This window comes from Ambystoma mexicanum, chromosome 1q (genome assembly GCF_040938575.1).
Source record: "Ambystoma mexicanum isolate Mex_15411 chromosome 1q, UKY_AmexF1_1, whole genome shotgun sequence".
In the NCBI taxonomy this organism is placed as follows: Eukaryota; Metazoa; Chordata; class Amphibia; order Caudata; family Ambystomatidae; genus Ambystoma; species Ambystoma mexicanum.
The window spans coordinates 1,027,835,777-1,027,860,896 of record NC_090922.1 but is presented as its reverse complement, the minus strand read 5'-3'; the positions used below and the strand labels follow the sequence as shown (position 1 = coordinate 1,027,860,896).

Genomic DNA, 25,120 nt, shown 5'->3' with positions numbered 1-25,120 from the left:
TAATGCAGCTGCTCAACAGCATGTATTCTTGCAGTTAACACCATTGCCTTAGGATTTTCAAAGGACCTTCATTGTCTTATTTTTCCAGTTCTATATTTCCTTGATATAACGAACGATCCAAATTAGATTGAATAAAATAAGCCAGAAATAGAAATAACAACATATAATTACTTACACATGTAGTTATTACCTGGTTTATAACAAAGGAGATGTGATCATAAACATCTGTTTGTTTGTACAGCGCGAAAGCATCATCTTGGTTGTCCACATATCCTCTCAGAAAAAGGTGTTTGAATGCCATGGTGTTTTCTTCCTTGAAAGCTACCACCATCTGGTTGCTTAGTCCAAATAAAACCAGCTGAAAAGGACATATAGATATGTGGCTCAGTGTTAAAATGTTTACAATGAATGCAGTACTTGCAAAAGGACTGCAGGTCCTTCTGAAACCATAGGCTATCCCAACTAACAATCAAATAACCTATTACGGTTATATGAACAATCGCAAAACAAAGCAGCACATGGATTGTGCAATGGCCTTCAATACTCTCCCCATCTTGCGCTGCTCTTGAGATTTTTTCGGATATCCTAATGCGCGAGATAACAAATGTCTGTAATTCATTTATATACCACCTATCTGATTGCTGCAGGTTTTCTTAAATCATTCATTTATAAATTATGACACAAATAATGTAAAACAGTAAAAACATTGGCTCCATTCCCCAATCAATGTCATTATATAATTAGCATAGTGAAGATGACCTGAGGAATTCTACGGCAATCTGCACAATTCAATCAATGGCAAATTGATAGATGATATAGGTCAAATTAATAAAATGTAAAACATTAAAAAATATCCAAAGCAACAGTAACATTCCTGCTCAATTTAGTTACAAAAACCTAAACATTGAAAACACAGATTGAATTTTAAATCCACTTTCTCTGCAGTCTGTCAATTTGTCAAAACTTGTTTTAGAATTTTCAGCGGAGACATCGCAAAATGGATTTAAGAGACTGGTGATCAATCAGTTTAGGATATGAAACTACTGGTATACATTTTTATATCTGGGAGATAGGTTTAAGGGTCTATTAAAATAGAGGGAACTTAAAATTAAAACGCAAAGATACACCTGGTGGTGAGCAGACTAAAGGATACGGGAGGCCGGGGGTGGTAAGGGGTTCAGAAATTCTGCTAATGAGTTTGTGTAAGGAAGAACTATGCACAGGAATAACACAAAAAAAAATTACAAACACAAGAAAACTTACTTGGATGGTAACCATTGCTATTTTCAGGATCTGCAAACCAAGTTTCCAAGGCTTTCGTCCACGAGCCTGGAATTTTTCACAGGGGTTCATAAAAAAGAATTTAAGCTTCCGTCTTAGTTTTTCCGCCGCAAGCAAATCATTGGAAGAACAGCATTTGCAGCCACATGGACTTTCATCATCATCCTCATGAAGGGGAATGTTGTTTATAGGTAGATCGGGATTATCCATTGCTGTGAGAAAAAGCAACATTAAAGCACAAAAGGAATGATTCACTTCCAATGTTTACAAATTCTATGACTGTTTAACAAAGTTGAATCCGTGTTTAAGATAACATTTAGTTTTTGTATTTATTTACTAGGCTGTGTATTTCCAACAGATGTCCTCTAGCAGAGTGTTGCATATTAATGCTAACCGAAACCAGGGGATAGAGCGTAGGCCTGGGGAAGTGAAGCAAAAAAGACAATACACTCATCTGAAGTGACATGCTTGGTTGATGTGCAGCTTAGAGTGCCGCTCTGGTTGGTCCAATGCGCAGGTAATTCACATGGTGGCTACACAGGGAGCGTTCTACAGGATGGTGAGGTGTAGGGTACAGCACTCGTGTTGATGGAGAGTGTGACCCAGTGCGTTGTTGTTGGCAAGGGAAACATCTGAATATGTAGGCAGAACAGGGAGCTCTAGTCCATTGGGAATAGTGCTCGCAATCAAAAGCGGTTGGTAATTTAGGGTTGGATAAGGCAATCTTCGAGCAAGACATGATCCAACAGGTCATACATTGATAGAAACACAAGGGAGAGAAATGTTAGAGAGCCCTGATTTAAATGATGACCCACGCAACCAGGTGTTGGTAGTAGGTAAGGACATGGCCAAGCACTGGATTGAATATCCGAAGACCTAGTAGTCATTGAGGTATACGAGCCTGCTGAAGAGGAGTGTTGTCATTAGGGTTCTGGTTGATTGGAATGCAGTTTTCTGTATAATGAGACGATTGGGTAGTGTTGCCAAAGCCATGTGGGTTATAGAATGGAGTCTCATCTTACTGTCGATGTGACCCCCAAAATCACTGGCAGAGGTCAAGGAATGAATGTTGTCAGCATTAACTGGGATGAGTTACACCAGATATATAGGGACGGTGAAAGTGGATTCTTAAAGGATTTCAATTTTGGCTGCGTTATGCAGTTGCATGCACACAATGATACAGTCCTAGATAGGAGAGTAGCCAGGTACGTCTGCCTATATTGAGGTGATAAAGGGGGTAAAAGAAAGGAGATGTGGGGATTGTCTTCAAAGATATGAGACTTGAACCTAAAGGTGGAGATGATTTTGCAGATACAAACAGTGCACAACTACAGGGCCAGGGATGGAAAATTGAGGGACACCTACATACAAAGTTAGGCTAGTCGACCCACCAAAAGGTCAAATCCAGTTAGATTTTCAGGATATCTACAATGAATATGTAGAAAAAATGAAGAAACTGGTACAAGATGTAGAAAAGGTAGAAAATAAACAAAAATGTAGAAGAAAAATTAGCCTGTGGCTCAACTTATTTACATTTCTGATTGAATGGCACATTCTGCTTCAATGACACATCTTCACCATTATGACAACCAATTAACATTCATATAAGAAACACCTTCGACACAATCAAATTAATTAAATGAATTTTATTGTGGTATTGTTCGCATTAATGAAAGAGGTGGAGTGCTAATGCAGTAGATGAGTATTTCTATTCAATATTGCTTAGTACACAGTTTTAGGTTTTAAGCTTTAATATTACTCAGGTTTTTTGTTGTTATAATTTGTTATAATTTGCAATGTTGTAACTTTACTAGTGGAGTAGTAGTGTTTGCTACTTATCACCTTGCATTTATTTGCAGCCCATGTGGCTATCACAGCTGGCGGTATCTCCCCCGACAACACAAAGCGCAAACACTGCCGACCATAAGTCCAGGTATGGATGGAATTAAAGCTGAACACCGGTGCTTATACTGCCGAAAACACGGCACAATTAGCCCAAGCCTCTAGGTGCAGGTAAATGTACACAGGTGGCAGAAATTAAACCACAGGTGATCCCAAGCCACTCTAGGGGGCTACATAAGGCACACCCCTTCCCCAAACCCTGTTTCCAACACCATGCTGCCACTAGCCACTGTGAGCTCGGATATGCAGCTGTTCATGCTGCGCCTGAAGGTAGAGCTGCGGGACAACCAGGTCAGGGCACAGGGAGTACATGGGGGCAGGGGGGGGCAAGCAAGGCATGCACCAATCCCCATTGGTTGGGGCCCTCACCCTGGGCCCTCACTGACAGCCAGTTGCTCACCCTATACCGCCTCAACAGAGAGACCATAACTGAGCTGCTCACCACACTATAGGACGACATAGGGAGCAGGACCAACATCCCAACAGCTGTGCCACCACTGCTATAGCTAGTGTCTGTCCTAAAATTGCTCGGAACTGGCACCTTCATGAACATTATGCTCAGCATGGCACAGCCCACATTCAGTGCAGTGTTGGCCCAGGTGGTGGAAGTCCTCCTGCGGCATGTGCAACGCCACATCTCACTGCCTACCACCCCAGCCCAAGTGAACGCCATGATTTCTATGTCATTGCCCAAATGCCAAATGTGATCGCAGCACTGGACTGTAGCCGTGTTGCATTGGCTGCCCCCCAGGCCCACGAAGCAGTGTACCGTAGCCGGAAGTACTACCACTCCCTGAATGTGCAGGTGACTTGCAACCCCAACCTGTACATCACCCACTTCTGTGCCCGCTACCCTGGTTCCACACGCAATTCCATGGTCCTACAGAGCAGCACACTGCCAGGATACATGGAGAGGCACAGAGGACAATGGACGTGGACAGTGGGTGAGTAGAAATGCCTGCACGCATGCGCTGCGAAGCACCTGACTAAATGGGTGGGGATGTGAATAACTACACAAAGCATGGCGTGACAAGCGAATGCAAAAGTCGTAACTGACCACCTCCAGCACCAACGTCACAGTTCAGCCCAGGGAGCATGCACATGTTGGACATACCTGGATGGAGAAGCTGAGGAACACATACAGTAATTACTCCAAACACACACATGACTACAGGTACCACAATGCAACATGCACAATCCAACGCAATGCAAAGAAATAGCCACATCGCATCACACAACATCAACCCTGCCAGTATCAGAGTCATGTTCCCATGTGTGCCCAGCCCGCAAAGCCGACTGGCTGGCCCCAGAAGCTTAGGGAGGGCCGATGGGAAACCCAGCATGCCACATGCATGAGAGCAATACACTGCCACAAGATAGCCACCATGTCAGCTGCACATGTCACCGGCAGGCACCTTCCATAACATCTGCTGCAAGGGAACAAAGTGCATGTGCAGACATCCAGATAAGTTGCATATCAGGCCCTTTTATGCACAGAAATCTTGTCAATACGGCCCTTTTAATTCTTACGTGCGTACCACTTACACAGGCTATTTATGGCAGCACCCCCATAAATCATGGAGTTTACTGGCGACAGCCTGGCTAGCAGCAGCTTGCAAATCCACTCTTTACTTTAGCAATCAACACAGTTCCTTGAAAGAAGCAACTGGGATGAGTCCTGGTCCGTTTTTTTAACACTCTCCTCTGTTAATGATTCTATCAAGATAATACTCTAAGTCATGTAAGAGAGAATTTGTGTTTTGTTCACTTTGTGGGGGGGGGGAAGAGACAGAGAACATACTGGACAATCCAAAACAGGAATTCGAGCAACAGGAAGAGAGAGCAATGAGTTATAGGGCAGCAAAGAGGGCAGCAAAGAAAGTGTGAAGAAAAAACAGAGTTAATAATAGGACAAACACACAATAGGAGGGAGGGATAGAAGCAGAGCAAACGAGACACTTGGAGACAGTAAAATAAAACACAGATCAACAGCAGGTGGGGGGAGAGATGGAAATAGAAAAGCAACACTAGAGAAGGACAGGCCAATAACAAAGGACAGTGCAAGAAAGATAATCAAAAGGAGTAGCAACCACAACCGAGAAAATGAAAGAACAGATATAGCCAGAGCATTAACATGCTAGAGAAGAGGAGTTAGATCAACCGATACAGCGAGATATAGTAGGGAAAAAGCAACAATAGAATGCAGAGATGGCAGAGTGACAGAGAAACACCGCAAAAGGTGGCATCACAACACAAGGGTGAGAGCCAGAGCATCAGAAAGGGAGAGACAGGGGAAACAAAGTAGCAAAGGGAAGGAGAGATGGAGCAAAAACATGGAGTGGCTGTCAAGCAGGTAGTGCCAGGCAGCTTCAGTAGGCCCAAGAGGCAGAGAAGTGATGCTGGTAGTGTGAGGGACTTGATTTATGAATCACCCGATATAACTAGCTGGAATCTGTAGTCACTCTTAACAGAGTTTGTGCCCAAGTATCATGAAGATGAAGCTGTGTAGTATGCATCTACAAGGTTCTTGTGTGGGGAAAATGTTTTACACAGGTGCACTTATGTTTTCAAACAAAGTTTTAATTTTACGCACAAATTGGATAGTTGTGATACACTTTTAAATCTCTTGAAATTGGATTTACTCTCCACTTCTGAAACTTGGGAGTGGGAGTACAATACTCTCACTCCAAAATCATATCTGGAGCACTGTGCATGTGAAGTAAAAACTATGCATGATACGAGTGACACAGCATGCACAGACATTGCACAGACACTGCACAGACACATGCCACGAAATGAAGCCCCATATGCATGCACATGATGTCCATTGCCCTGATACTATTTAAGGCCGCCCCCACACATTACACTGTGACTAATACTGGTGGAGCCCTGATGTACACACCAGACAAAGTAGGTAAAATGGTGTGTGTGTTCCATGCTGCACAATATTTGCCTACAGAGAAATGTCCCGCTACCCCCGCTACCTCCGGATGTGGACATGACACCCCTCGATGATGAGGGTACAGTGTCTGTGGCAGAGACGACTGCGCGCATTTCCAGAGACAGCATCAGGGCTGGCAGACTGGCTCGCCAAGGACTGATCGACAATTTATTTTTATACATTCACATGGCAAATGCCATGCACCACTGTGAGACACGCACGTCAGTCAGTAAACACGACAATGACACAATCAGGAATGTCCACGCATTGATGAAGTTCAACTGTTTTACTGAAATAATGTGCACGAACTAACCACCCTCCCCCTCCCACCACCAACTCCCCAGCACACTATCCCCCCTCCCACCACCCACTCCCCAGCACTCTATCCCCTCTCCCCCCTCCAGCTCCCCAGCATGGCCAGTCAGAGCTAAATATGTCTCAATGTTATTTCCGTTGCCTCAGTATTGCACCGAAATCTCTACCTGGGCGCAGTAACAGGGGTCAGGGGTTGCAGGGGTGTTCCCCCGCTTACCCTTTCAGAAAGCAGGGGACACGTAAGAAGAAAAAAAAAAGAAAAAAAAGATAAGCACCCTGCAGCATCAGCTACAAACCACATTAGTGGGACGAGCTGACACCGCAGGGATCGCAGAGTGCGCGCGGCACATGCAGGAGTGTGCCGCCCTAAAGGTACGTGGGGTAGGGGGGTTGGGAGGGGTAAAGCAGGCCATATGATCACTGCGCCGTTCCATAACTGGTGTCGGCATTTTCGCCCATCGCAGTTACGGGGGGCGCAGTGATCACATAGATCCCGTTGGGTCTTTTCCCCCATGCCAGACACTGGTGACCTGGGACACAATTGGCGCTGGGACCGGCGCCTGGATGTGCTCTGCTGTGACTCCTCAGTGGGTGTTGTGGAACTTGAGAGTATCGACCCTGGCCCCCTGATGTGCTGCAGTGTGACCTTGGTGCGCTGACGGATGGCCTCTGCAAGGGCCGAGACCCATTCAGTTATCTCCCTGACTCTCTGCCCATACACAGTGAGGGCAGCAGTACTGACAGCTGCCTCTGCCTGGTTTCTTCCCATGGATCGCAAAATTCTCTGGGTGGTCCCTCGCAGGCAATCACGGATTGCCTGGAAGTGTTCTGAATGGGTGTGCCCAATGGTCTCCCTCTCCCTCTGTCGCCTCTCCATCTCATCCAGCCTCTGAAGGATGGTGTTGCCGAGTGGTGTGTGCTGAATGGAAGGGGGGCTGTGCTGTGGCTGTGGGTTGTAGTACGGTGAGCCATGTCTGTGCACGCTGGTGAAGGCTCTCAGGGGTTTGTAGCCTTTTGTCAGGCTGTGACACTGGGCTGATGTTGCCCTGTGGCTCAACTGAGGCCCTGCCAGGAAGTGTGTCCTCAGTGTGGGACATTGCAGCTGCGGCAGTGGGTGCAGTGGGCCTGAAGGTGCTCCTGGTGGCCTGTGGTGTTGCTGTAGGGCCTGCAGGGCCACCTGCGGGCTTGGCCTTGCTGTGCTGATGTCTGCTCTGGTGGTTTTTGGCCCTGTGCGCCTTTGTGGGGTGGTGGTGGTGGCGGCTGCCCGTTAGGGCCTGGGGGTGCCACTTCCAGACGGGCCTGCCCCCTTGTCCTCCTGCGATGCCTCTGATGATGCGTGAGTGCCTGTAGGGGACATAGTACATTTTGTCAGGTATAGTTCTTCCATGTGTGTTGGCATGCAAGACACATTTGCTATGGTTCAGAATGGGACCCCACACATTTTGGCAGATGGACATGGTTGGTCAGGGGACATTGCATGTGGGCACAGCATTGTTGGGATGGTTGCAGCAATGTGTGTGTAACACATGGCCAGGTGGCCTTTGGCCTGTGTGTGGGGAGGGCAGGGTGCCCATGCTGGGACAGCTGATGTATAGCATGCATGCTTGTGGTCTTTCATGCCCCCACACCCCCTCCCTGAGCGGCACACACCTTATGAGTGTGGGGGCTTCGTCTATGGCACTGCCATGGCTCTATGGAGTGCGGCTGTGCAGCCAGCAGTGGTGTGCTATGATTTACAGTGGATGGTTAGGTGCGTCCATGTCAGTGTAGTGGGACATGTACTTCCATGTGGCTCGTCTGCCATACCAACATGGGGCAGGCAGGCCAAATGAGCCAGCAACGTGTTGGTGTGACAGCTGCACAGTGTCGTGGTTACTCACGCACCACATTCCCACTGGCACAGGTTGGACGAGCAGGGGTGGGGTGTGCATGGCACTAGGATTCGTCACTTGCCACCCGTTCACACTGATGTAACACTCAAGGGTGCCCTTGGTCCCCTGCCCCATGGCTGCTGTGGCACCCCGTCACTTCAACCTGGTTGGCCTGCCCAGCTGCTAGGTCTGCTGACATGTGTCCCTGTCCACTGTGGCGTCTTGTGCTAGGGTGACATTTGTGCATGGACATGTGCTGTGGGGGGTTTACTCACCTCCTGCCTCTTTGCTGCTGGCACCCGCCTCTGCACCTCCTACTCCCCCAATGAACTCCATGTCAAGGACTGTGTTGCACTTCTCATTACAGGCAGTCAGGACCCTTGGTTCGATAGTACCACCTCCAGTTGCCAGGGACTCCTAGCGGTGTTGTGACAGGAGTTCTCCAACCCTGACCCTGAGGTCGTTCCAGCACTTCCTTCAATCCTCAGCATCACAGAGAACGCTGGACATTGCAGTCACCTTCTAGCAGAGGGTATGCCAGATGGCTGTCCTGCGCTGGCCCGATGTCTACCTCTGCCTGCTGCCATACAGTTTTTTTGCAGTGGGCCACAACCTCATCAATGAGGACCACCAATTCTCTGTCACTGAACTTGGGTTTACAGAGTCGATTTTCTGGCAGCTTGCCTCTGGTCCTCTCCTGTGACATTTTTGCTGACTTACAGGTCCGGGTGGCTGCAGGAACTGGGTGATTTCGGTTGGATTGAGTTTTTTCCGTTCTGGCGGTGAAGCAATTTACGCCGGCGCTAACTGTGCCGGCACTAATAGCGCCAGGGACGCCGGCAGTAGCGCTATTAGCACCGATATATTTTAGCGATAAGCCATGTTTCGGCAGACTTTCTGCCGGGAGACATTAGCATTACCGCCGGAGTAGGGTGTGCATTCACGCCAGGTTTTGATGCAGCATTAATACCGCTAATTCCGGGCGGCGGATGATGAGGCCCAGAGTAGGCTTCTCAACCCCCTTAATCTTATACTTACTAGGAGGGGAATGTGGCAAAGTATCTATGGCACCTACAGATTTATTTATATCCAAAAGGGGTGGGGGCTTTTCTGTTTTAGGACTAAGTACACAGGATTGGGTAAACTGTAAAGGGTATTTTTCTAATTGGGATTCTTTTGTCCATCAGGATCTTTTATCTCAAACCAGTAACAGCAATATGGTGCCCAGCTACTTCTTGTCCAAAATCAATGTCATAAGTATATAGTGCTTAGCTTGCTTCTTTGCCCAAAGTCTCGTGGATAAAAGGCCTAGCTTGTGTCTTCCACTAAATGATAGACACATGGATGCAGCACCCAGCTCACTCTTTAGAATTCATTCAGTAGGACAGTACCAGGCTCACTTGCTCATTCATCAAGCGATATGGTGCCGCATTCGCCCTTCTGTTATATAGTGACAAGCTCTCGGTCTAGGGATATCAGGTCTTTGTCTTTCAAGATTTTTAGTGCTCTGGGTGTCAAATGTTTGGTCAAATTTTCAAGCTTCTCCAGGGTTCCCAGTTTCTTGAATTCTCACAGTCCCATGAACTCTGTCAGGTCTCTTAGCTTCATTACACCCCTCAGCTCAATAGTCTCCCTGTGGGGCTCACCATCCTGCTTCCTTAACCACACCTAGATAACTGCTTCTCTAACACTAACTCAATCTGGTCTCACATAGGCCATCCTTCTGTTAGTTGTATGGAGCCTCTGCATAGGCTGTTCATGTTGCTTTTTTATTCGTCCTAGCTGATGCGGGCCTGTGGTGTCCTGAGGATTCAAAAGCTTTGATGACCATGCTTAATTTGGACCGCAGTCCTACCTTCCTTTCCCGGGTCTGCTCTGGTGGTTTTTGGCCCTGTGGTGTCTGACTCTTTCCTTGCCTCAGTCTTATCCACTGCAGTCTCTGCTTCTTATCATGAGTATCAGCTGGGAAACTCCACAAGCATGTGGTATCCAGCAGAGTTGTTTGGTACATCTTATATTTATCCTGTTCTACTCCCAATCTGTTGGTTGTCTGTGCCTTTCTTTGCAAGCGTGCCTTCTGTTGCATTGGTCCCTGTGATGACACAGCACTCTCCAAATGATTCTGAAATGTCACTTCTGAGTCTTTGGGGTACAAGTTCATTGATGGTCCCAACCAACATGTAGTGAGGAAATCCCTGCGCCTGATTTCCCTGGGCCTGATTTATGCAGGGTACAGAAAACTTTAGTGACCTTGCTAGCATTTGGGGTCGCTATGTAAAACTGCAAATATAACCAGGATAAAGGAGGGGGCTCTTGTTAGACTCACCACCGTGCAGACTGGCCGGGGCTTTGGCTCAGGACCAGACGAGAGCTGTTCAATGAGTCCAGAATCTTCAGTCACTGCTGGTGTTATTCCCAGAAAGGAAAATACCCAGACTGGACCCCCTCTCACTGAGGGAACTCTTTTTGGTAATGGACCTTCCCGCTGTTTTAGATAACAGCCAAGATGGTAAATTACCCAAAAGAGCGGGGATACCCACACCGATTTCACCAAGCTGTAAAGAAAGGACAAAAATGGAGGAAGGAATGTAATACAGACCTGCTGCTAGGACCAGTACCTAAAATACAGGTGATGGGTAGTATCTATGAGAAAGAGAATGGATATTTATATTACAGAATGTGCTCCTTCATGCATATACCACAACAGTGTTGTATTAATTAATAGGGTTTAAGAGTTGAGAGAGTGAGTAAATAAATATGAGAGACACCTTGTAAGTCTATAAAGTAAGGTTCCTGTATTTTTAAATCCAGCATTGGACAGAAGTATTATTTGCATACATTATTGTCCAAATAGAAAAGAAAAGATCCATCCTTTGACAAAAAATTAGTCATACATGTAGAGACTTTTGTCACACTTGGTTATTTGCCAATATACTAAATATACATTTAGAAAAGAAACTTGGTCACGCCAACACGTGTTTCAACCTATCTAGGCCGTCTTCAGGGCGTAAAGCTACTGATAATTGGTGCAATAAACATATTCAGTGGACAATCCTAGTTTGCACAGGAGGTCTGGGAAGGGAACAGACACAGCGGGTAGGGGCGGGGAAAAAATTGCAGGAGAAAAATGTATTTCGGTAAAAGGAAACAAGAGAAAATAGAAAATGAATATTAGTGGAAAGGTAAATCATATAATTTTACATTTCAATCATTAACTGATTGAAAGAAATTGATATAGCGAATTCTTCCTGTTTAGATATAGTTGCTTAGCAGCTGCGGTCATGTGATCAATCACATGACCAGCTGGGTCCTCCGCATTGGTCGAGGAAGAACACCATCTCAACTATGGTATCAGAGATACTGTATGTTTAATGTTTGACTAATCACCTATTCGCATATTGCCCTAATTTAGCCTTAAGCAAACATTTTTTGTATACGAATCTAACCCTATGAATGCGGCTTTAATTTGTTTCCGGGTCACGTGATTTATCACGTGACCAGAATCACACACCACGGCACGATAGCAACGGCGAGCTCGCGCTGATGCTTCAGTCACTGCCCGACGGCTCCAGACAACAGTCGCAGTATTACAATTGAGCCGGTAAGCTCCCAACGACGATACGCCCGCTATTAACATTAGTGAATGTATTGAATCGGTAAAGCGAACTAAACACGTATATTTTTTACATATGCATACCCCTTACCTTTTTCAGAATACGGCATGAATATTTGATAGATACCAATGCTGGTGAACTGTAATTACTTGAAACTGCAACATTGACCTTTCAGGTAAAACGCAAAGTTAAATTTAAACACAAAAGGTGATGGGTTATCTTGGTAAAAAACTTTTAATACCCTATATCTCCAGTACTAGAGTGGAATATAGCTCCATAGGCTTCTTAACATTGAGGCATACTTTTTCTTGTTCCTTTAGGAAAGTGATCACTAGCAAATACCTACTTTAGACGGCCCATGTACCTTATACATTTTTATCAGAGGAGAGCATTGTTTCAAGGACACTAGGAGGATTTACACATAAGGTAATATACCATGATTCAATCTTTTGAGAAACGGGCGCATTAAGCGTGAACCCTAGGACCTTATAGTTACGGCAACTTGTTCGCGGAGTTCTTGCTGGATACAGGCTAATTATTTCCTTTGTATTCTTATCAATACTTGGATAGTAGATATAAAAACATTGGAAACTGTTAGCTAACTTTGTATCTAAGTACGCCTACTAGATTTCCAGTGGGATAATCAGAACTATACCAATTTTTTAAAATCACAGTTAATGATTGAAATGTAAAATTATATGATTCTGTTTACCTTTCCACTAATATAAATTTTCATTTTCTCTTGTTTCTTTTTACCGAAATACATTTTTCTCCTGCAATTTTTTCCCCGCCCCTACCCGCTGTGGCTGTTCCCTTCCCAGACTTCCTGTGCAAACTAGGATTGTCCACTGAATATGTTTATTGCACCAGTTATCAGTAGCTTTACGCCCTGAAGACGGCCTAGATAGGTTAAACATGTGTTGGCGTGACCAAGTTTCTTTTCTAAATGTATATTTAGTATATGTGCAAATAACCAAGTGTGACAAAAGTCTCTACATGTATGACTAATTGTTTGTCAAAGGATGGATCTTTTCTTTTCTATTTGGACAATAATGTATGCAAATAATACTTCTGTCCAATGCTGGATTTAAAAATACAGGAACCTTACTTTATACACTTACAAGGTGTCTCTCATATTTATTTACTCACTCTCTCAACTCTTAAACCCTATTAATTAATACGACATTGTTGTGGTATATGCATGAAGGAGCGCAGTCTGTAAGGTTAGCACTATCCATAGATACAGTCTTTTCAGTTGACAGTGGAAAATCACCAGCCTAACCACACGGCTGCAGCCGCCATTATATTGCTAATATTCACCTACGTTTCTGCTACCTTAGTGGTGCGCACCCACAAACTTCTTTGGGCCAAGTTTTCCACAAAACCTAGTGTTCAGAGATTTATATTAGCCAGGGTCAGAGAGAAAAAGCTTGCAGAGAAACAATAAGGGAATTGCCTATTCTTACCCTCTGTATCCTAAAGTAATGCCTAGATATTGGTAAACAATGGCAGGATAAAATAGGAAAGAGGAAGGTTAGTATGGGGAACTTCCCGGGCGGAACAAGGGCCGATACTAGGTACGGGTTGGTGCAATGTTTACACAGCAGAGCGTTCAAATTATTGCACTGATCTTCAGATAAGTTTCCAACGTAGAAAGGAATGAGGATTGTACATATTTGTCCAAGTATGTTGGTGATGCACGATCGCCAAGTATGGTATTGAAAGTAAGTGGATACAGCGGACACAGGGTGTGGAGAATTCTCAGAGAGAAAATGTACAGTTTCAGTCTTACCAGGTGAGGAGGAGTCTCAGCCAATCAGGATCGCTGATCGGGCAGGGTTATGACTTTCCGTGTGTATGCTGGGTACACAGAACTGCTTAGCTCGAAGACAGGATTCGTGCCGGGCAGGTAGGATGGCAGGCGGGAGGTCCCCTTGAAGAACTCCAGGAAGTGGAGCGCTGAATCGTAGTCGGACGGTTCGGGTCTGAAGCCAACGAGTTAAAAGCCAGGTAAACAAGGAGAGACGAGAAGAGTAGTCAAAAAGGATATCCAAGGTCAGTTTCACAAAGGAGTTTGGCAGTAAAGGTATGGAAATAGTAACGCTAATCAGAAGCACCTAGTCTGGCGTTACGGACAGCTTTATGGGAAGGCGAACAGGAACTGAGGGGGCGTGTCATGCTACTGGCTGGCAACGTAGCGGTCAGCTGATCAGTCACGTGACAACAACCTTCGTTTCCCTAGCAACCTCCAGCATTGCCAGAAGGGAGCCATTCTCCGCCGTGTTTGCTCCTGCTTAGAAGGATAAAGCAAGGGCCGTAGTGCGGGTTGTACCGCAGGTGTGACAGCTCTGCAACCCCCTTGCTGGAACTTCTCAGAGTAGCTCCCAGCTCTGGCGACATGAACGTGGTAGGCCGGCTTTCCTACGCTAAAGAGTCCTCTCCATGCCTGAAGATGGTGTCAGGTATTGTAATGGGTATATACTGCTGTATTTTGGATTTTTTTCATTTGGTGCTTCTTTAGGGGCTACCCCTTTTGTTCCGCCAATCTGAGGAACATTTCCCCAATCGTTTTCTCTGTGACTTAACATCCAAAGGAAGCCATTTAAATGAGGATTAACCCACTTGTTTGACTGTTTTGACCCAATGTCGAAAGTTGATGGCATAGGCCCAAGTGGCAAGTGGACGTCGAGTAGGGACGCATGCAGACTCTATGTGCGGGCAAACGGAGGCTCTCAACGATACAGGTCTTGGCAGTACCAGGATTGCTTCGCAGTTGGGCCAGGCCCAGTCAGGCTTCAGCCACTGGGAGGGGTAATGAGTGACGCTCCAGCAGCTTGAGTCCGCAGGCAACAGTCGTCGAAATGGTGATCCTGGTTGCTTCGATGTGCAAGACGATGGGGCAGTCGTTTGAGGGCTAGCTTGGTCGAGCTGTGATTGTAACCCCCAGTCACAGTCAGCGTGTGAGACACTAGTGATTCGGATCAGTCCCCAGCATCGGGCTGTCGATTCGGGCCTAGCAGGTGATGGGCTTAGATTGGACATGATGCAGTGTTGAGCTGGTTCCAAGGGAAAGCAAGAGCTCAAATTGGTGCAGGGCACAAAAGCCAGAATCAGTGACTTCCTCTTGTTCAAGGTGCGGTGAACACGGAGTGACTGGTTCAGTGCAGTAGAACAGGGAGCTTTGGATGGTCTGGCTCTCCAGTTGCTATGAGGCCCACTCAGGGGGACTCGAGGACAGGATGGTTCCGTTCAAAGTCTGCTCTCCGAGCTATAGGAGATTCAGGTGCCAAGAGGTAGGTCCTGATCCACAGTAGAGGTCACTCCCGATGCACCCTGGGAGTGGGTATGGGACAGATCTTCCTTCTGCTGTGGACAGCTCCTTTACCTACAGCCTAATATGCTTCTTTCTCAAGAGCTTTGGAAAGTACAACTTTCCCAAAAGAAGTCGAGAGAGTTCTTTCAAAGCGAATCTGCGAGTCTTGATAACATCCGAGACGATCTGAGAGAATCTGAAGAAAGGGTGGGAGACACCTTCTTTTAAAGGCACAAGTCCTCAGCTGATTGAGCTAAAACTAGCCTGCCTTAGTGGTCCAATCCCTGCCCTTTAACGGAATGTACTTTGCCCTTCTGATGTCAAACCCAAGGTGTTTTGCTTCAGAGGAAGTGGAGGGGACAGGAAAGGACATTTAGAGAGAGACAGAGAGAGACAAGATGGTGGAAGTCTCCGTACATTGACCAGAGCACTCTTGCCTACTCTAATCACGCCCCCTTCTCTTCTCACTAAGAACAAAGACCTTTAGAGATGCAGCACCCTGGTGTGAGGCTACTCCATTTGAATGGGCGTGCTCCTTTGATGCCCGAGCACAGGACAGCTACCTGCGGTGCGGGCATCTCTGGCAGACGGTGGTGCCTGCCCTCACAAAGAGATCAAAGAAAAGGCCCGGTCCTCCAGGTTCCTGTCCTGCCATTTGGCCTTCGCCACCCGGTTGACCAGAATACACATCACCTTCCACAGCAGAGCTGACTCACAGGAGCTGACGCATGTGCGATATCAATTGGGATGTGGTGGCCATGATCATAAGTAGGACCATGTACTATGCCTAAACTCAGGAACAGCTTTATTTAGAGTTTACCCTGCCACCAGCATGGGTTACTTATGATCATCGCAGTGTTGGTGCAGGGGGGGCACACCTTAAAAGCTTCCCCTGCACTGATGAGACTAGTTTGTTGCTGCAGCAGTCAAGTGGGCATTGTGTGACCTTTAAGCCTGCTTTCTTTCACGAGTAGGGCAGGCGCTGCACAGACTACTGATGCAGCAGGGTACAGGTACGCTATGCTTTTATCATGGAGTTTACAAAAATGGGAATTTCGTTAGCATATTACCCTTTTGGAGGCAGAATTACCTGCATCATATTATGCATTAATAAAAATCAAAAACGCCAGTGCTTTGCACCCTTGCCAGATGGCAATTCCTCACCCATGTGTGATAAGTAAGGGCTGGCTGAGCTTCCAAAATGGTAGTTTGCAGTGAAGGCACACCAGTACATGGGGAGCATGTCTTCCCAAAAGAATTACATTTTTGTTCATACCAGATCATAAAAGTATTGTTTAACCACATTGACCTATGGCCTTGTGTTTGCCACTGTGCAACCCTTTGATCCTCATGAGGTAGATGCAGTGCCAACGGCAAGGCATCAGCCTATCGACGGCCTGGCTGTAGAGTGCATATGCTTTTGATGACGAGGACCTGCTGCATGATTGGCAGAATGGTAATGATGAGGCTATGAACAACCATTCTATGCCTTTCTGTTCTCCCGGTTAGCGTGATAAGAGAAATAATCTATCATTCTCTGCCTCCCTCTTCCTGAATTTACAAGGCAATCCCATGTACAATCTATTATCTGCTCAATACCCTGACAAACATTGAATTGGTCAACCCTTTGCATTTTATCGGTGGAGGGGGGAAGCACAGTCCTAACATAGCATGTTCTTCCTAGGCTGAAAATATAGGTTTTCATTGGTAGGGACCCCCTCTGTAAAAGTAATTGTGTGTTTTTAGAGAATGTTGTGTGCTGATAAATCTGCATCAGAGACAGGACCTCAGCATGGCAGTGGAAAAGGGCAATGGCAATTCAGTGGTTTTCAGGCAAAGTGGAAAAACACCCAATGGCCAAACCTCAAGACGAAAATCATAAAGAACATCTATTAATTACTTCCAGTACAGATTGAAGGCTGAATATGCTTCTTTCTCAAGAACTTGGTGCATAATTACACAGACAGATAGGCTCTGGAAACTCTTTTTAATAGAATTTAGGGCTCCTGTGTGCAGACTTTGTAATCAGGATGCATTGTTTTTTCACAGAAGAAACAAACTAAAAAACCACAAAGTGTACGCTTTGGTGGAAAACAGTATTATTGCTCAGAGCCGCAGTGACTGCCCTGTGGAAATGAATCACAAGAACTCATTTGCACATTATGAATTCAGGTAAGTGATAACCCACGGGTCAACTATCCTCACCTCAAAATAGAAGAGTCTCACCTTGTAAGGCAAAGTATTTACCTGGGCGACTGGACCGCCCACCTGGACCTCAATTATGCATCATTTTCAATTCATATTGTTCCAGAACATCCATGTTTCCTTTGATTTTAGTAGAAAAAAGCCACTGGCAGTCCGCTTGCCTCCCATTTAGCTGTGCTCTGCCTTTTGGTGCTCCAAGACCACAACAAGAGGGTTGTGGCCTTTTTGAGAGAATGCAAAATCTCCTCTATAATATATTTAGACACTATTCTCATTTTGCCAGAGGAGCAACAGAAACCTCAGGCCCTCCTGCCCTGGCCTGTGCCGCACAAGAGGATGTAGCTGACTGAGCCAGACTGTTCAGTTGTCATTTTGAAGAGGCTGCAGTGCCACTTCCTGTATGAAGTGATCACCAGTCAAAAAGTCTGAACTACTTCCTCCCTGCATTAACTCTTGGCCAACTTTGACTGCAATGGCGATCTGAGTTGAGAGCAGTGAGCCGCATTCTCACGCTAGGTGCAATTACTGGCTGACTATAGTCATGGAATAGCATCAGTTGCCACTCCTATTCCATTCCCACTCTGTAGCTGAAGCTTTGTCCTGACTGACGACACCAAACACTATCCTACAGGAAGCATTTGGGGGTGGCTGTACCACAGGGGGTAGAGTGATGGGCCCAGACTGCTTGCTGCATGACTTTGATTAGTCATCTGAGAGCACTCATGCTTGGCTGAAGCCTTAATCCAACACACTACTTGGAGGTTGGAGCCCTTTACCATGTGAATCCTATTGCTTGTCTAACTTCATCACTGCTATCCATGACTGCAGAGATCGAGATTCTAAGAGATCTGACTTGAGCAGAGGCTGAGGTGCCTGAAAATGTTGTTGTTTAAACCAAGAGGCAGCAATTATAAAAGATATGATACAGATGTAGGAGGTCCACAATACACAGACTCCAGAGCCGACCACACATGTAAGTGATGAAGAACCTCTGGCAGTAACAAAAGGCGAAGTATATACGAGAGCCAATCTCCAAGCGATGGTGCACAAAAATCTGTGAAACCTCTTCAGGCAAGTGGGACCTCACTAGATGTACTGGAAATCATCAAGCCGCTAAATAAAGTAGAGGACAATGAGCAAAGCGTGAATGAACAGGTTAATGGCCAGGCAGATCTGTCATCCAGGGTGGTACTTCTGAAAGCGCATTGCAAAACGCTATTGCAAGAAATGGAAAATTGCAAATATTGATCCAGAGGGAACATCATCATTAGAGGAATCCAACGACTGACATATAGAAATCCCTATCTTATTGCGGATGATGAGGTTGAAACATATATGCAAGACTTTCACCTACACCTGACTGATGACTCAGACTTACATAGTCTACATATTTAAAAAAGAAAGTATATGCACCTGATATACTTACAAGAGATACATGGAAAAGATCAATTACACTAAAGGAGGTCCAGTTCCCCACAACCAAGCTCTCAGGATGCTCTAAAACCTGGCAGAAGTGATAGGGGTCAACAGATCTCTCTGACAAGGGTTCCCTTAGTAAGGTCATCGATATGATGCAATTAAATGATCTTTGCTAGTAAGTCCATCTGTAATGGATAAAAGGGGCAAATATGTCTGTTTCAGGGATTGAAATTGTCAGATGGGTATATTCTGTGTATTTCCTTGCATTTCAAAGATTAATAAACAGACTGTGACCTGTTGCTCCATAAAATTTCAGTCTGCAGTTTGTTTTCTTTGATATTATCTCGGAAGGTGATGTTAATGTGGTACCAGATGCCAAAATAGACAGACAAATAGCACTTGAAATGCATTCCCTTGGCATAAAGCTGCAGAGATTTACTCAAAGAAAGAGCATTTTTTGTTTTTTTTAATAATGTGCACAGGGTCTTTTCTCCCTTTGACCTACTTATTGTCAGAACTCCGAGAGGTCGAACTAGACCAATGGGTATTTTCAGAGCCAGCCCAAATCTGATCTGCACAATAAACAGATTCAAATACCCCTAAACCATATCCACAATGGAAGCTAAATGATTTCATCTTTTGAAACCCAATTGTAGATTAGTGTCTGTCCTAGGCCTTAGAAAACAAATTTGCTGAACAGCAGGGGAGACCATCTCAGACACAGACATGTCTGTCCAAAGTGGCGCGTTTATTAGCCAAACCTCTACATCTCTAAGGAAAAGGGAGAATGTATGTAAAAGTCCAGCCGGTAGCTCTACAGGTCCACAAGATGGCCCATCGACAATCAGGGTCACTTTGAGCACAGAGAAGCACGAGTATGACCAGAAACAACCTTGAGACCCTGCAAACAAAGCGCACACATATTATTCAGAATGAAGCAAACATTGAAAGGGAGTAAGGTAAAGATACCCGAGAGGAACAGCGCAGATTGTTGCTTGTAATAGGCCCATCTCTACTAAAACGTAATGCAAAAATTGGTAGCAAAAAGATGGCAACCAGAATGAAAGTTGTTCTACAAAAACGTTTTCACATCGGTAGAAGAGTGCACGACAACGCAAGATGAGACATAGACTTAGCAGTGCTTTTCGGGAATTACAAGACCCCATATTTGGTTATTATATAAGACACCGTCTGGCCCATAGACTGGTTTTATATTCAAAACATTTTAAGCCACTTCGGACTGAGAGGTCAATTTGCTAAAATGATCATGGCAAATTTCCATAATCCCAAAATCCAGTTGAGCATCAATAACCAAACAACAAACATGATGCAGACAATAAGAGGCATTTAACAGAGATTCACTCACTCACCTCTTATTTTTGCCCTGGCTATGGAGCAGTTGGCCCTCAAAATTAATGCAAAATTCCCAAATTCGAAGTTCCACAATTAAGTAAATCCGTCACAAAATAATACGATATGTAGATTTTGTGTTTTCTTGTTTAAAACACACTACAGACTCTCTGCCAGATGCTATAAAAGAGCTTCAGCTTTTTACTGAGACTCCCGGGTTCCTGGTCAGAGGTACACAATTGAGGGGCCTGAACAACAGGGATAAAAGAAACTACTGTTTAATTGGAAGGTGATCATGACCTCATCTGGGAAAAGTAATGTTAGGTTATCTACAAGTGATTCTAAATAGAAGGATGTCCTATGCCTATGGGCCAGCTAAAGAAAGAAATTGAGAGGTGGTCAAAATTGATGGTCTCTTGGATGGGGAAGAATCACAAACACCAAAATGAACGTCCGTCTCCAGGCTTTCCCTTTAAGGCAGTATGAATAAATATTCCCGCAGCCAAATCAAACTCATGAAGCAATCCACCAGACCCCAAAGGTCGCTTTTTGCCGGTGAATATCTCTTGTTTATAACTGAAAGTAACAGCGACTGACGACTGTGGTCAGATTTAAGTGAGAGAAACTTGGCAGCGAGTAGAGGCAAGAGTGGTTTGCTGTGGTGGTGCGCTGAACTGACTTATCAGTCTTTCTACACTCCTTTCTGCCTGGAGGCGGAGCCCTAACCCTGCTACACTATGAACAGTATATAACTCTTCTCACAGCGCGGAGAGTAGAGGTAAGTGTGGTTTCCTGTGGTGGTGCGCTGAACTAACTTACCAGTCTTTCTACAGTCCTTTCTGGCCGGATGCGGAGCCCTAATACTCCATCACTCTGAACAGTATATAACTCCTCTCACAGCGTGAAGCACGGTGTGGAAAGTGGAGGCACGAGTGGTTTGCTGTGGTTCGCTGGGGGCAGTGTGGGCTGTGAACTGCCCCCTCAAGTTCTCCTGGTTGTTGCAGAACCGATGAGCTCCTAGGCATCCACTCACAGTAACGTTTCGACTTTCGGCTCCTAACATTGACGCTCCCTCTACTGTCTGCTATCCCTGGTTACTATGAAGGTGATTAAGGCTGCCAGGGGTAAGGAAATCTGGCTTGAGAAGCTCGAAGGTGGGGAAACTGGTCCTGCCGGATCCGCTTGGGTCTAGAGATGCAGCCCCAAACTCGTCCAGCCTCTGTGGGGGCCCGGTTGACAAAGAGCCCATTTGTTCTGCCAACCTGATTACCGGCTACTTCGGTCAACAGGGGGCCACTTTATCGACCGTTAAGGCAGTCAGCTGCTCTATTTCCCCACTCCTACTCAGGTGGCCCATTGCGCGAGGGTAACTATGGAGGAACGGAAGGCGTTGGGAGAGATAACAATGCCGGTTCCTCCCTCGTCCGCCTCTTCACCGTCTGGCCCACAAACTTAATTTGTGTTGCCAATCGAGGAATTTGGGCCGGGTCAGATCTGCCTGTACAAGCCGCACCAGGTGATGTCTGCTGTACCTCAATCGATAACAATAACTTGTTATTGAAGATGGTTATGAAATGAAATCAGAATACACTTAACAGTAAAGAGGCCTCTAGTCCACCTGCCGTCTATGATAATATCACTGGTACCCAGTACTCCACCATCCTGGACCTGCAGAGGTTGCTGTCTACATCCTCTTCTTCTAGCAGCTTCACCGACGACAGCGACAACACTTGTGACACAGAGTCCGGTACCGAGAGAAGGGTCCTACCCAAGGGTCAAACTCAACTTAGGTGCTCAATCAGTCAGGTGAGGTGCATCTCAACTAACATTGTAACTTTAAGTGCCACCCTGGATGTCATATTACAACTATGCACCGCAGTGGCCAAGGACCAAATTGCCATTCGGGCTTTACTAACTGCTCACATTCATTCACCTCCGGCAAATATTTCCTCAGAACACATGGTAACGGTATCGACACCCGAGGTAAACCCTGCCACTGCATGCAACAAAACTTTGTTTCCAATGAACGCCCAGATATGTCCCACCCAGCCTGGTTCCTTCGTTCTAATCATCGATCTGATGAGCCAGCCCCAGAGGGTGGGCTGGCTGGATATGATCAATGAGGATCAGTCTGTTTTACTCTCTCCAGCTTCGGGGCAGGAAGATGAAGATGAGGCTTCATACTCGGAACCCGATGGGGGCTTTGGTTGTGGCCAGGCTCGGTTCCGTTCAGGCACTAGGTCCAATGGAAATGGATTCCTCCTTTTTCCCTGCCCCCCTTGCAGCCCCGCCGGTTGGCGCAGCCAATTTCACAGTGATTCCCCCGGCTCCTTTGCCGCTTACTGGTTCTAGGAAGCACAGGCAGAAATCAGTCAGGGACCCTACTGATCCGCAGGCCCGTGTCACAACTAGAATCACTAACATGCTACCTGATGGCACAAAAAGACAAGGCAATTTGCAGGGCCCGCTACAGAGATATTTAGCTCTGGGCGAGAGAGCCTCCACAGCCTTTGGGCCGCCGATCCTTCTGCAGGGGCCGAGCACACATTCCGCAATGCAACGTGAAATGCATATAATCATGCCAAGCGATAGGACCTCAGATCATTGCCATAAGCAGGAAGATTGCGGTGCACAAGGTCCAGTGCTGGTGCGGGCGTACGAGGGCCTCACCTGTGGTATTCCTGGCACTAAGCACAGGATGGTGGGGCGTCAGGTTGTCATCCCTCTCTATGGCAGTGGTGTAAAACTGGAGGAACTAACACCCCTAAACTCTCGTCCCTTTATGAACCAGAGCTTTCTGTTGAACCTTTTCCATGGTGTCCCGTCACTTAGTAACATCACCAGTAGGGACATTAACAGGATTGTGTTACCAAAGGCCAACAGTGTGACTAACTGGGCTGTGTTGGCATTTACTACCCCTGTGATCTCTGCCTTGATGAGTCTTCACTATTCGGATCTGTATAAAATAGGCTTCCGGTTGACAGTCTGCAGACAAACATGGTCTGGCCCAGGTGCGCCACCTACCCTGATTCTCGAGTTGAGATGAGGGATGAAACAAGGGGCTGTGGGCCTAGGGTTTCCTGGTGTGCGGTGAACCCTGGGGACTTGGCGACAGGCCACCCGTGATCAGTTGTTACGCTCACCTGGTATCCACGGGGGTGCCACACGATACTGGATGGAGGTCTAAGCGCTATCCCGGACCCCTCTCTGCTTGGTTACGTGGCAGACTTTGGGTAGCGCCTATAACAGGAGAATGGAGGGTTAAGATACTGTTTCTGTGATGGGTGGACTTCCACCTCCCTCTGGTCCAAATCCCCTCCCTTGGGGTTATTGCTCACCTTAGGTTTATGTGCGTTGAACTCTCCGTCCTGCGTCTCTATGAAGGGGGGTGTGGTCGGTGTGGGCGTTCCGTGGACCTAGTTGCTTCACTGGTCCGTGTGCCCTTATGTCGGGTCCAGCCTGGCTGTGACTCCGACTCTGCTTGCTGTCTTCCAGGTGAGTTATAATGTCTTTTCCGTCTTTAGTCTGTATCTTTTTTTACCTCCGTTTTCTATGTCTTCTCGGCGTCTTGTTCCACTACGCTGTTCCCTAACAATGTCTCTTTTTGTTTTCACAGGGAGGCTTGCGATCTCGGAGTTGCCGCGCCGACGGCGGAGACCACAGTGAGTTATTGATGCACGGACCGCTGCGCTGTTTATTGGTGTTAATTGCTAACCTGTATTCTCTTCTCTTTGTACAAGTTGCGGTGATGTTCCGGAGTGATGAGCGATCGAAGCACTGCTTGCCCAGGTAAGGACTTAGTTAATGCTGACCTTGTTCCTTCTCCCTTGCAGGTTGCGGTGAAACCCGGAGTTGGGCGAAGTAAGAGAAGCGCATGATGGATTCAAGACCAGTTACTTCACAGGTAATTGTTCTTGCTGGCTAATGCTGTTCTTGTTCTTCCAGAATATTAATGGAATCCGGATCTAGGGCTTCAGGATCGGGCCGCCGGAGAAGCATAAGTGCAGGAGCTGGACATGGTGAGCGTTACTGTAACGCTCACCTGATTCCCACGAAGGCGCTGGTCTTGGCAGGGTGGTAACTGTATCTTGAAAAGTGAAGTGCAGGACTCGATTGGCTTCCGGGGCTGGGCCTCTTCGCACTGTGTGTCTAACTCGAAGAGTAAGATGTCTGCAGGTGAAAGAATATGGGGTTAATGACCTGGGATTGTCGGGTGTCTCTCTCTCTCTCCCCCTCTCACTTTTCCGTGGAGCCCCAAGGTCAACATGCTCACCTTAGATAGGTGAATGCTGGACTCTCCATCTGCGTCTGGTGCAGGGTGCCGTTACCAGTTCCTTCACTGGGTTGAAACGTAGGCCTCTTGACTTCAGAGGATTGCTAACCGTCGTTAACTGCACGAACGGTGAGTTTCCGGGCCCCTTTAATGTCCTTACAGTCTTTAGGTGCGTAGGCACGTTAGTATGGAATAGGGCTCCGTATAATGTTCTTTTCAAATGGTGCCTTTTGTCTTGCAGGGCTCTTGAGGCGGAAGATGGTGGTTTGAAGAGAGCCGGAGTTCGAGCCAGCGCATAGGAATGAAGCGCTTGGGAGTGCTTAAGTAAGTGCCTGTTGCCTGCTTTCGAAATGCACTCCAACTGTCTCTTTTCTTTTGCAGGTATGAGTTCGGATGCTGAAGAGACTCTGGAAAACGCCGGAGTATTTGCAGGCGCCTAATTGTGGAGGACGCGATGGCGCGTGAGTAAATAGCCTGCCTAATGTCTCTCCTTTTCTCTTTCAGGTGCAGGAATGCAGCGTTGAAGAAAACTGGAATTGGAGGGGTGCCGGTAAGTAAATTCCCCACAGGAATAATTATGCTTTTGTCTTCACAGGCTTTTATAATGGCGGAGGAGCAGCGCGAAGAGTTGGTAAC

The 25,120-nt window shown here is 46.4% G+C and overlaps 1 protein-coding gene across 2 annotated transcripts in view; it reads right to left on the bottom strand.

The window, feature by feature from the left end:
- Positions 1-25,120, bottom strand: part of MCOLN3 (mucolipin TRP cation channel 3) — a 939,415-nt gene that overhangs the window by 747,568 nt on the left and 166,727 nt on the right. For both annotated transcript variants that reach the window (XM_069641701.1, XM_069641700.1), the window contains exons 2-3: positions 1,264-1,493; positions 191-358 (exon numbers count right to left, since the gene is read on the bottom strand). In XM_069641701.1, the coding sequence (XP_069497802.1) occupies positions 191-358; positions 1,264-1,491 (396 nt within the window). In that variant the 5' untranslated portion in view covers positions 1,492-1,493. The remainder of the gene's footprint in view (positions 1-190; positions 359-1,263; positions 1,494-25,120) is intronic.